This window comes from Myotis brandtii, unplaced genomic scaffold (genome assembly GCF_000412655.1).
Source record: "Myotis brandtii unplaced genomic scaffold, ASM41265v1 scaffold32, whole genome shotgun sequence".
NCBI classification, from domain to species: Eukaryota; Metazoa; Chordata; class Mammalia; order Chiroptera; family Vespertilionidae; genus Myotis; species Myotis brandtii.
The window spans coordinates 2,039,985-2,052,455 of NW_005362269.1; the positions used below are offsets into that span (position 1 = coordinate 2,039,985).

Here is a 12,471-nt window from a genome sequence, read left to right on the forward strand (position 1 = left end):
ATCAGGGGAAGGCGCCACCCCATCACCCTGCTGCTGCTGCCTGCCCTGGGCCCTTGCTACTTAGCGCTGGCCCTGCCCCTGACCACTGGTGGGTGGTGGGTGATCTGGGGCCAGGCCGGCTAGGGGAGGGGCTGTGGGAGGTTGAGGCACAGCATATCGCACCCTGTCCAGCCTCTGAGGAGGTGTGGCGACCAGGCCACGCCGCTGCCTCTGTGACTGCCTCTCCGAAAGGGGCAACACTGGGATTGAGACCGAGCAGCCCCCTCTCCAGCTGCCTCTGCGGAAGGAGCCAAGGCGCTGGACTGGCCCGGGCTGTGGCCTCTCCTGAGTTGCCGGCCCTCGGCCCTGGCAGACGCCGTGGCTTTGTCAGGAAGGACATCTGGAAGACGTCCGGTCCAATTAGCATGTTAGCCTTTTATTAGTATAGATTATTTACTTAAGTAAAGTTATTTTTTAGAAATACCAGTCTTTAGAGCAAGGTTAACAAACCTCTGTGGCAGAGGCACAGGCAGTAAAGATTTGGGCTCTGTGGGCCACATGTCACTGCCACTAATGCTCCATTCTGCTGTCGTGGGGCAAAAGCAGCCAGACAGTACGCGTGAGCGTGAGTGTGGCCATGTTCCAATACAACTTTATTTTTGGACACTGAGATTTGAATTTCCTATAATTTTCATGTGTCACCAATTTTTTTTAACCATTTAAAAATATTAAAACCATTCTTAGCTCACAGGCTATGCAAAAGCCAGCGGCCAACAGATGCGGCCCAGGGGCAGTCGCCAAGCCCTGCTTTAAGTCCAGTTCAAGCTCCACCTCCCTTCAATCCATTCTCACCTATTTTGTCCTCAAATCTTCCTGTCCTCTTCCTCCATGGCCCTCCCGTGACCTTCATGGCCCCCCCAGCTGCCTCCCAGCTCTGCCTGTCTGGCCTTGGGGACCCTCATCTCCTGGCGGCAGGACTGTTTTTTCCTGAGCAGGGCTCTGAATAGCTCCATTCACCTTGGCAAGGGGGAGCCCAGAGGAAGGAATTTTGTTTGGAGTCCTGGAGAAGCCAGGACTCGAGACTTCGATTTGCCTTTGAAATCAGGTCCCTTCCCCTCCCATTCCCAGGGGTCCCTTGCTACTACTTCCCCTGCTCACACCACACCAGCCCCAACAGTGTGTTCCCTGCAGCTCCTACGGCCACATCCGCTCCAGGTCGCTCACCATGGACCTCAGGACCCTCTGCTTCTTGTCCTGTTGCCTGTTCATCTGTGTCTTTTCAGGTATGGACCTCTCCTTCCTTCTCCGCCAATAACTTTGACTCCCCCAGGATGTCCTGAGACCCCTCCTGCCTCTTCTGTTCCCGGGAGTGCCCGTTCCAGCATGGGGCAGGGGAGTGAGGCTGGAACCCTGGTGTCAGGAGGCTGAGCTCTAGGCTCAGCTCCTCCACTCACTGTCTGTGCTACCTTGGCTGGGTCCTGCCATGCCTGGGACCTCAGCTTCTTCATCTGAGCCATGACAAGGATGGGCTGTGGGACCTTCCGGAGCCAACAGGCCTCTCTGATCTGAAAGTCAGGGGCTATCCGTTTAAGTCTAGTACTGACTTAGGTTCATGGGTGGTTCTAGCGTGTGGAGCTCTGAAATCTGACAGGACAAATCCTGGCTCCTCCGCTCGCTCACTGGCAAGATTTCATAAGACAGTCTCTAAGACTCAGTTTATTCAGGAGTAAAGTGGGGATAACAGTAATCTTAAAATTATAGAGCGGTTTTGAGGATTAAATGACATAATGTATATAAACGTTTGGCCTGGAGCCTCGCGTGTAAATACTCAACAAGTGGTAGCAATGTTATTTTAACTTTAAAGACCCCTGATCAAAGCTGGCCAATCCAAGATAATATAATTCTAAAAGTCGGAGTGATTGTTTCTAGGTTCTTCGACTCTAAGAGTCTATATATTTTGCTCACAAACAGCAGCAGTTGGAGGGCTCCATCAGGGGCACAGCCTGAAAGATTCTAGCCCAGAACCTAATAGAAGACAGATCCTCAGGGGAGGCGGAGGCCCCAGGGAGACTCTTCCTCCATCTCACCACTCCCAGCGTCCCCGGAGGAGTTGGGACTGGAATAACCTCTGCAAGAGAAGAGCTGGGTTTGGCACAGGATTTGGAGAGATGCTGTCATCCCAGACCTCCTCTTCCAGATGCTGTCTGGCCACTGGCAATCTCCCCACGTGGTGCTATCAGATGTTATGTAGGGAGCTTCCGATGGAAGGGAAGGGGCAGGCATCCTCCTGGTAACCAAGGAGCAGGTTAGCGAAGGGTTGGTGGTCGATATTGGAGGGTTATTTGAAGGAGGAGGAGTTGGGGGGGGCGGGTTCTGGAGGTGAGGTGATCTCAGACATTTAGAACAAGGGCACTGACAAGGCTCCTTGAAAGTCATCTACTAGTAGACGAGGTTTTATAAAGCTATACTCTAAGGAAGTCATTCTGTTGTCCCACTGCCTGCCTTGGGGTGGGAGAGAGAGCGGGGAAACTGGTTGAAAAGCTGGATGGGTGGGTTTCCAAACTCCACCCCCTTCTACCAGAACAACCCTATTATTATGCTTTATCGTTGGCCTTTCTTTTCTTCAATATATATATTGATTTTAGAGAGGAAGGGAGAGGGAGAGAGAGATAGAAACATCAATGATGAGAGAGAATCATTGATCGGCTGTCTCCTGCACGCTCCCTAATGGGGATCGAGCCCACAACCGGTCATGTGCTCTTGACTGGAATTGAATCCGCAGGCCGACGCTCTATGCACTGAGCCAAACCAGCTAGGGCTATCATTGGCCTTTCAATATTCCAAGAGAGGATTCTGCTATCTAGACTCTATCTATTGATTGGTTTGCTCTTAAACTTGAAAACCTCTGGTTTAGTCCAACCTCTTTGTTTTATAAATGCAAAAAAGGAGACCTAGACACAGGAAGATGAATAATACAACGTGGTAGCATCAGATAGAATCCCTGGGCAAACCATGGGACCCTCGTTTCCTCTTCTGCAGGCTTTGTGGGTGTTAGATAAGATAACGCACAGAGAGCACTCAGCACAGTGCCTAGGGGCCCAACAATTAGTTATGACTATTATCATCATCATCAGATGCTGAAATAAAACTTGACGTCTTCCTGCAGTTTGCCTAAGTGACCTGTTGCCTTGGCAAGCCCAGATGCTCCAAAGCTGTAGACATCGTGTGACGGCTCCCAGAGGGCCCCTCCCAACGTGGTCCCACAGCCCTCAGTCCTGGGATGTGCTTGCAGCCCCCTGTCATCAGGGCTTGTGGTGGGCCCTGTTGGGTCTGCCAGGACAGCTCCAGCTCTGGGAGCCACCCAAACCCAGCCTTCAGCTAGATATATTCTGGTTTAATATATGTAATACAGGCATACCTTGGAGTTATTGCACAGACCACCATAAATAAAGCGAGTACAGCAATACAGTGAGTGGTAATCTTCTTGCTGGTGAGGTTGTAAAGAAAACGCAACATCTGGGAAGCACAATAGAGTGAAGCGCCATGAACGAGGTACAGCCTAGTCCTGCAAGACAGGCGTTCTTGTTCTCATTTTCTAAATGAAGAAAGTGTGGCTCAGGGAAATCAAGTGACTTGGCCAAGGCCACACAGCTAGTTTGTAGCAGAACCAAGATGGAGAGCCCAGACCACTGGCTCTGAAGTCCGTGTTCCATCAGCCGGTCCAGGCTCACCATCCCTTCTCCGGAGTGGCCTAGGTACCGCCTCCGAGAATCTTCGCGTTTAGATGCCAGACTTCAGTGTTCTCGGTCACCTCGTTCTTATGTTGAGCCCAGCTGTTCTCTCTGAGGCTTTGTTTCTCAGCCTGTAAAAAGGAGTAAGAAATGCTCCCTGTGTGGCCTTTGGGGCCTATGGCTAAGATTAAACCAGGATGTGTGTGTGTGTGTGTGTGTAAAGCTGTAGACATCGTGTGACGGCTCCCAGCGTGGTCCCACAGCCCTCAGTCCTGGGATGTGCTTGCAGCCCCCTGTCATCAGGGCTTGTGGTGGGCCCTGTTGGGTCTGCCAGGACAGCCAGAGCTCTGGGAGCCACCCAAACCCAGCCCTCGGCTAGATATATTCTGGTTTAATATATATAATATAGGCATACCTTGGAGTTATGGCACATTCCATTCCCAACCACCATAAAAAAAGTGAGTATAGCAATACAGTGAGTGATAATCTTTTTGCTGGTGAGGTTGTAAAGAAAACGCAACATCTGGGAAGCACAATAGAGTGAAGCGCCATGAACGAGGTACAGCCTAGTCCTGCAAGACAGGCGTTCTTGTTCTCATTTTCTAAATGAAGAAAGTGTGGCTCAGGGAAATCAAGTGACTTGGCCAAGGCCACACAGCTAGTTTGTAGCAGAACCAAGATGGAGAGCCCAGACCACTGGCTCTGAAGTCCGTGTTCCATCAGCCGGTCCAGGCTCACCATCCCTTCTCCGGAGTGGCCTAGGTACCGCCTCCGAGAATCTTCGCGTTTAGATGCCAGACTTCAGTGTTCTCGGTCACCTCGTTCTTATGTTGAGCCCAGCTGTTCTCTCTGAGGCTTTGTTTCTCAGCCTGTAAAAAGGAGTAAGAAATGCTCCCTGTGTGGCCTTTGGGGCCTATGGCTAAGATTAAACCAGGATGTGTGTGTGTGTGTGTGTGTGTGTGTGTGTGTGTGTAGAGGGTGGGGGAGGAATTCTCTGTGAACTGTTGTTAAGCGCTCTTCCCAGGTAAGGGACTCAGAATAAAGCTCCCCCAAACTACCAGAACTTCTTAAAATTATTGAAACACCCTTTCCTTCTAAGGTTGGGCATGGCCCCCAGGATAGATGTCCCCATTAGGGACACCAGGGAGACCTTTTACCTTGTGAAACGATAGAAAAATTATATTTTGGTCTTTGCCCCCAGTGCCGGGCACAGAGCTCCCAAAACCCCTGCAGTTTTCTCAGTGATAAGAGCACAGGAGCGTCTTTTGTTCTAATACTTGGTCTTTGACCCGCCTCGATTCCTGACTCAGAGTTCCTGATTCTCCTGGAATTTCCTGTGTGTTAGGAGGATCTTTTGTCCTAATGAGGTGACTCTTGGAGGGCTGCTGGATAGTTTCAGGATGGGGCAGGCCACCAGAAAGACCAAAGAAGCTTGGAACGGTCAGCCCCACCCCCATCCTGTGGGAAGCGGAGAGGGGTGGAGATTGAGTTAATGATGGATGGCACCTGTGTGGGGAAGCCTCCAGAAATATCCCAAGAGGATGATGGGTGGGAGAACTTCTGGGCTCCTGAGTAGGTGGAGGGGCTGGGAGCGTGTGCACCTGAAGAGACCACGGAAGCCCTGCGCTCCTCCCACATAGCTGGCCCTGTGCGTCTCTCCAATCCGGGTGGTTATATGTATCCTTTTTCATTTCTTTTTATAATCAACTGGAAAACATGTTTGCCTGAGTCCTATGAGTCATTCTAGCAAATCGGACCCCAGGAGAGGAGTGTGGGACCCCCTATTTATAGCCTGTCAGTCAGAAGCACAGGTGACAACCTGGGACTTGAGACTGAGCTCTTAAGTGGGAGGGGAGGGCCAGGCTTGTGGGACTGAGTCCTTAACCTGCGGGGTCCTCTCTGTGTAGATAGTGTCCGAATTGATTTAAACTGTAGGACACCAGTGTGTCGCAGAGAATAATATGTACTTTGCAGTCATTAAGAGAATGAAATAAGAAAATGTAGATAGCCCTAACTGGTTTGGCTCAGTGGATAGAGCGTTGGCCTGTGGACTGAAGGGTCCCAGGTTCGATTCTGGTCAAGGGCATGTACCTTGGTTGCAGGCACATCCCCAGTAGGGGGTGTGCAGGAAGCAGCTGATCGATGTTTCTCTCTCATCGATGTTTCTAACTCTCTATCCCTCTCCAGCTATTGGTATTATTAAATACTGAGCTCCCCATCACTAGACAGATCCAAGTGCAGATTAAGCGACCTCTTTTGGAGCATGCTTAAGAAGGCGTTCAAATATTGGTGGCAAGTTGGAAAAGAAAATGTGTTAAGTTCCCTTGCATAGCCCACCAGCAGTTTCACTTCTAAAAAATTCATTCTCAAGAAGCAATCTGAGTAAAGGTGTATGTATAAGATGATTACTGCAGAATTGCTTATTTTGGATAAGAATGTAAAAACCCAAATACCCAACAATGAAAAAATAAATCATGAAATCCCTACCATGAAATCATATACAAGTCATTAAAAATGTTGGTGTACAGCCCTGGCTGGTGTGGCTCAATGATTTGGGTGCCATCTCATACACTGAAGGTTGCTGGTTCAATTCCCAGTTAGGCACATGCCCAAGTTTCAGGCTTGATCTCTGGGAGGGGGTGTGCAGGAGGCAGCCGATAGATGTTGCTCTCACATGGATGTTTCTCTTTCTCACTCTCAAAATCAATAAAAAAATTTTTTTAAAAATGTTGGTGTACCTGTGTTTGCCATGGAATAGTAATCAAAACATATCACTAAGTGAGAATTCAGATTAAAGATATGTATTATATTATTCCATTTTATCTTTAACAAGTTAGTTGTTTAAAATATTTGCATTTAAATAGCCTTGGGGAAACGTGCTTCAAATATTCATGGTGCTTATCTCTGGATGGTGAGTTTGGGGGCAAATTTAATATTTTTTTTGGTTTGTCTGTATTTTATATTTTTCCCCTAAAGAGGGACAATGACTTGTGTACAAGGTCCTAATAGAACTCTGAGATCAGTCAACTCTTGGGGTGAGGAAAGGACAGAACTGGAGGCGAATGGTGAAGGCCGGTGACCCCAGACCCACCCTGTCTTCCTGCAGCTGAAATCCAGGAGCCTGGCAGAGCTCCAAAGGCTCAGAACAAGGACGGCAAAGCAACCAGCCCTGGGGGGGTGAAGCCCTCAGGAGCCTCCGGCAGGAGAAAACCCAAGTCAGAGCGGAGACAGCAGCCCCTGCAGAAGAAGACTCCTGTGGAGGCTGCAGCTCCCAGCGCCCCGGCCCCCTCCATCCTGACCCAGGTGTTGGGGAGGGGCCACTTCCAGAAGGTGGGGGACTCTCTGAGCCTGCGGGCTGGGGAGCCCCTGGAGCTGCGCTGCCGGGGAAAGGTGGTCCGCTGGAGGGTGCCTGTGTACCTGGAAGAGGAGGGTGAGGGCCGCCTCAGGTATGGGGAGGAGGAACTCCTGCCACAGCCTGAATGGGTCCAGGGTGGCTCGGAGGAAGCTGGGCAGCGGCTTATAAGCACTTACACCGTTTTCATAGTGATTAAGATGGACCCACACTGGGCATCCCATTCTGTACAACTGCAGGCACCTAAAGGAAACAGTAAGATGGGCTCGCAAGACCCATCAGAGGTAGAGTGGCTTCACAGAATGGACACGTGGCTTCCCACAATTCTGGGAAGTCAGTTCTGGGGGCAGCAAATAGGGCCCGTAGGGAGGAAGGTGGCAGAGGCAAAGCAAAAGAGGCCGACAGTCCAGCTGGCGGCCACCCTTCTGTCAGGGGCACCGCCTCGGGAAGCCAGAAAGAGAGACAAAGTTGGCCCCACCAGCACTGCCCACTCCAGTCCGGAAGAAAACCAGGCGGAGGCTGGGATATAGAACTGGGTTCAGAAGGTTTGCCTGCTGTTTCTCAGTTTAGTTTCTTAACATGAGATCTCCGGGGACTCTGCCTCCTTTAGCAGGTGGAGGCGCGTAGAGGGCAATTGCTGCCCTGAACCAAGGGCCAGAGGAAAGCCAAGGAGCGCAGAGGTGTTTGGGGGATCCCGCTTGCCCTGTGTGGGCATGGTCAGCGGGGAATAGATGATCCAATGAGAAGTTGCGTGTGGGATAGGCGAGCCAATCAGAAACGGTGGGTGGGGCCAATACAAACCGGGCCAGCTCCATTGGGGAAGGGGAGCTGGCTGGTTGAGCGATGAAAGTTGGGGAGGAGGACTGTCAACCAACCCAATGCTGCCACTAAGTGTCCCAAGCCACCCCCTCTCCTGCCCCCACCGACGGTCTTTCAGAATCAAGCACTTCAGCCAGCACAGCCGGTTACAGCTGGTGAACTCCACGGGCGCGGACACCGGGGAGTACAGCTGCTGGGCTCGAGACTGCCAGGATGCCGCCTGCACGGAGGGCGAGGACCGCCAGGGGAAGACCTTCATCTTCTTCACAGGTGCCCTGGAGTAGGGTCTCCAAGCACCGCGGTCCCAGAAAACCCTCCAAACATAACTGTCTAAGTCTTTCCCCTTCGTCCCACCTGTACAGTGAGGGAATACGCGAGTGGTCTCCAAGATCCTACCTGTGACGATCTGGGGCTCCATGGCTAATTCCATGGGGAACTGAGGAGCCCTACTTTGTCCCACCAAGGAAACAGATGACGCCCCTAGAATCCGCTGAGTTTCCCTTACTCAAATCCAACCGTAGCAGTAATGATTACCCAACCCAGAGGTCCTTGACCCTGACTCGGTGTCACCCGGAAACACCTTAAAAAACACAGGTTTCTGGGCGCCATGCCCATTAAGGCTGGATGAAGTCTGGTGCTCTGGAATGCCAACATTGGGAAGATTTGGGAACCAGCAGTCAGTGCTCCCCAAGTCTGGTTGCCCACTAGGGTCACCTGTGGAACTTTAAACCACCTGATTCTCTCCCCTGCCCCCAGCAAGGTGCTGATTTACTTGGTCTGGGGGTGGTGCCCAGGACTTGTTTATTTTAAAATCACTTCAGGTGATTCTGATGTCCAGCCAAAGTTAACCATTGCATTTGCCTCACCCTAGAGCGGTTTCATCCAATACAGATCCCACTAAATCGATGTGGCTATTTAAATCTAAATTAATGAACATGAAATAAAGTTTAAAGTTCAGCTCCTCAGTTGCACGAGCTACATTTGAAATGTCCGTGGCTAGTGGTGACATAGGACAGCACGGATACAGAACATTTCCATCCTGACGGAAAGTTCTATTGGACAGCACTGCTCTAGAAAGCTGGTCCCCAGGTAATTCCTACTCATTGCACCATTGTGCACCCAAGAATCTGGCCTGAGGCTATGTTGCTAAAGGTACCTTGAAAGAGTTTGATGAATGTGTGCCTCTCACAGGCCCGGTGCCTCATATCCAGTATCCCATTTGCTTCTTATCAGCTCTGCAAAGTAGGCCATAATCGCTCCTACTTGACATGTAAGAAGAACCAAGGCTCAGAGGAAGAAAGTGATTTGCTTAAGATCCCACAGTGAGAGGGTGGCAGGACTGGGAATCCAACCAGAAACTTAACTGCAAGTTCAATACTTCCTGTAATACTTTCCACATAGAAGGACCCTTAGAGACCAAGCCATCTGAACCCCACATTGTACAAATGAAGACACTAAAGACCAGAGAGGGATTTAAGATGCACAGCCAGCTAATGACAAAAGCTTGAACCAGCAGGCTGGTCTTCAGCTCCCAGTCCAGAACCCCTTACCAGTGAGGAAAGAACATGGAGAATAGAGAAGGGCAGGGAAAGTGGGATTTCAAATCCTCTCAAGGGACTTATGCTCATGAGTGATGGTAGAGCATCAGGAAACAACACATCGGTCCTAAGCTCATTCTTCTCTCTCCCTCCTTCCTTCCCAGACCCAGAAGAACTCTTTGTCCCCACAGAGAATTATTATGAGGTGATACAGTTACGCAGTCATCAACCAGTCCTGCTTCCCTGCCAGGTGACCAACCCCCTGGCCCAGGTGACGCTGCATCGAGAGTTCCCCCCAGAGGAGGTCCCAGTGGATGGGACGGACATCTCCTTTGATGTGAAGAAGGGCTTCACCATCCACCGGCCCCGAGCTTCCTTGGCTGGCTCCCTCTTCTGCTTGGCCAGCCTACGAGGCATGAGACAAATCTCTACCAAGTACATGCTGATCTACATCAACTGTGCGTGAGCCTAGGTCTCTGGGTGGGCAGGGCAGGGCAGGGCAGGGCAGGGCAGGGCGTAGCAGGGGAGGATATGGGAGGGATGCCTCCTTTGGGAACCTCAGGTTTGGAATCTGTGGATTAGCTCTAAACCACCAACCACCTTTTCACAACACTCCGTGTATTCAACCATCTTGTCCAGAAATAGCCAGGCAATCAGCTATTGAGCTAGCCTGCATCCGTTCAGCCTTTCTGTCCACCGACTTATTCTTAATCAAGTCACATTATTCCATTCACCCATCCTCCCTTCAATCAACCATTCCATTCACCCATCGTCCATCAGATTAACTGTTCCATCTCCTACTCATCCTCTATCAATTCATTACAACCATTCACACATCCTCTATCAACTCAACCACCTCAACCATTCATCCTCTATCAATTTAACCATTTCACCCATCCATTCAATCATTGAAACAATCAATTCAACATGTTTGTCCCCATTTCTCCCATCTTCTCCATGGCAGACCCATCATCGTCCCCAAAACCCACCATCCAAGCTTCAACAACATCGGTCCTACTGGGAGAGAACTTCAGTGTGACCTGCACGGTTCTGAGTGAGCCAGAGATTGCTGTGGACTTCCGTTGGGAATATCCGGGGCAGAAGGTAAGCAGAGGATGAAAATATGTGTGTATGTGGTGGTGGTGGTGTGTTGGGGCAGGAGTGTGGGAGTGAAGGATTTGGATGAGGGCCAGGAGTGATCACAGTAGAGTGGAACCCCTGCTTGACTAGGAACCTGATGAACAGGGATCCTAGTCCCAACTCTGACACTACTTCTTTGAGTGACCTTGGGCAAATCACTTCCCTTTTCTGGGCCTGTGTGTCCTCATCTATCAAATAGAGCTACTTCTCAGGTTAATGTATAAAAATGTATAATGTGCTCCTTCGTTAATTTATCCAACAATAATTATTGAGCACCCACCACAAGCCAGACACTGTACTGGGTACTGTGACTATGATGCTGAGCCAATAAGAGAGGGCTTCTGCTCTCTGCGAGCTCACAGTTTAAACGGGAAGGGGCAGTGAACAAACGTCATCATCTGGAGAAGAGTAGGAGCTACATCAAGGATGAAATGGGAAGGTGACCAGGTGTATTTAAGATAGAGCAGTCAGGATGTCTTCTCTGAGGTGACATTCAAGCTGAGGCCCAACCAGCCCATATCACTTAAAAATGGGAATTGAGCAGTGTCTTGCTTCTGTCTGTTTTGTATACTTTCATGTTCTTGTTTCTGATAGAGGGGCTCCTTTTAACATTTCTTTGCCTGGGAAAGCTTTAATTTCTCCTTCATATCTAAAGGATAGAATCCTTGGCTGATGGTTCCCATCTTTCACTATTTTCAATATTTCCTTCCATTCCCTCCTGTCTTGTAATGCTTCTCTTGATAAAATTGGATGATAATCAAATGGGGTTTCCATTGTAGGTTATAGTCTTACTAGAGGCCTGATGCACAAAATTCGTGCAAGAGTAGGCTTTCCTTCCCCCGGCTGCTGGCACCGGCTTCCCTCTGGCACCTGGGACCCGGGCTTCCCTCACAGCCCTGGCTTCACCCAGAAGGACGTCCGGTCTAATTAGATATTACGCTTTTATTATTATAGTTTCCCTGGCTGCCTTGAGAATTCTTTTGTCACTAATTTTTGACAACTTAAATACAGGGTGTCTTAGAGAAGATCTTTTTGTGTTGGTATAATTATATGTTCAATTAGCTCCCTCAATTTTAAATTCTAGTTCTTTCCATAGGTTGGGAAGTTCTCATCAATTATTTTATTGAACAGGCTTCTCTTTCTTCTATTACATGTATTATTCTTAGGTTGCTCTTCCTAATGTGATCAGTTCTTGTAGGGTGCTTTCATTTTAAAAAAACAAAAACCCTCTCTTCTTCCTCCTGGGTTATTCCTAGATTCTATCTTCAAGCTTACTAATTCTCTCTTCCATCTGATCTGCTCTATTTCCAATGCTCTCTAATACATTCCTCATCTCATTTATTGAGTTATTCAACTCCAGAATTTGCTTGGTTCTTTTTTGTAGTTTCAATCTGTTTGGTAAAGTACTCCTTTTTATTAATTTTATTCCTGAGCTCATACAACTGCCTTTCTGAGTTTTCTTGGATACCATTGAGTTTCCTTGTCACTACAATCTTGAATTCTCCGTCATTTAAGTCACAGTCTTCCATGACTTTGAATTTGGAGACTCTTCATTTTCTTTCTGTGCATGTTACCTTGGTTGTTCATGGGATTTGATGGATTGCTTCTCTGTCTGCACATCTGAGGCAGTGAACGCTTGTTCAGATACTGTTCTGCTCTCACCTCAGCACGTTAATAGGTAGGTACTTTCTTTTGTTTCCCTGTAGATGGTGGTATAGCACCAGTTTTTGTGTTCTCTTACCTGCACCATTAGCACCTCTGGGCTAGTGGTGGAGTAGCATCATTAAGGTTGAGGAAAATGCTGCAAACCCACTGGGATTCCCCTCTGTGACCAGCTCGCCTCCGTTACATGACATGACCATTGAAGTGAGGGATGTGGTGGGTGGTGGAGAACGGCTTTTATGAGCTTCCA

The 12,471-nt window shown here is 49.3% G+C and overlaps 1 protein-coding gene across 1 annotated transcript in view; it reads left to right on the plus strand.

Moving 5' to 3' along the window:
• The first annotated feature begins 1,184 nt into the window (after nt 1-1,184).
• LOC102242364 (platelet-derived growth factor receptor-like protein) overlaps nt 1,185-12,471 on the plus strand; it is a 13,206-nt gene continuing 1,919 nt past the window's right edge. Inside the window, exons 1-5 of the mRNA XM_014543118.1 lie at nt 1,185-1,262; nt 6,817-7,156; nt 8,000-8,151; nt 9,584-9,877; nt 10,384-10,523. Of these exons, the coding sequence (XP_014398604.1) occupies nt 1,205-1,262; nt 6,817-7,156; nt 8,000-8,151; nt 9,584-9,877; nt 10,384-10,523 (984 nt within the window). The 5' untranslated portion in view covers nt 1,185-1,204. The remainder of the gene's footprint in view (nt 1,263-6,816; nt 7,157-7,999; nt 8,152-9,583; nt 9,878-10,383; nt 10,524-12,471) is intronic.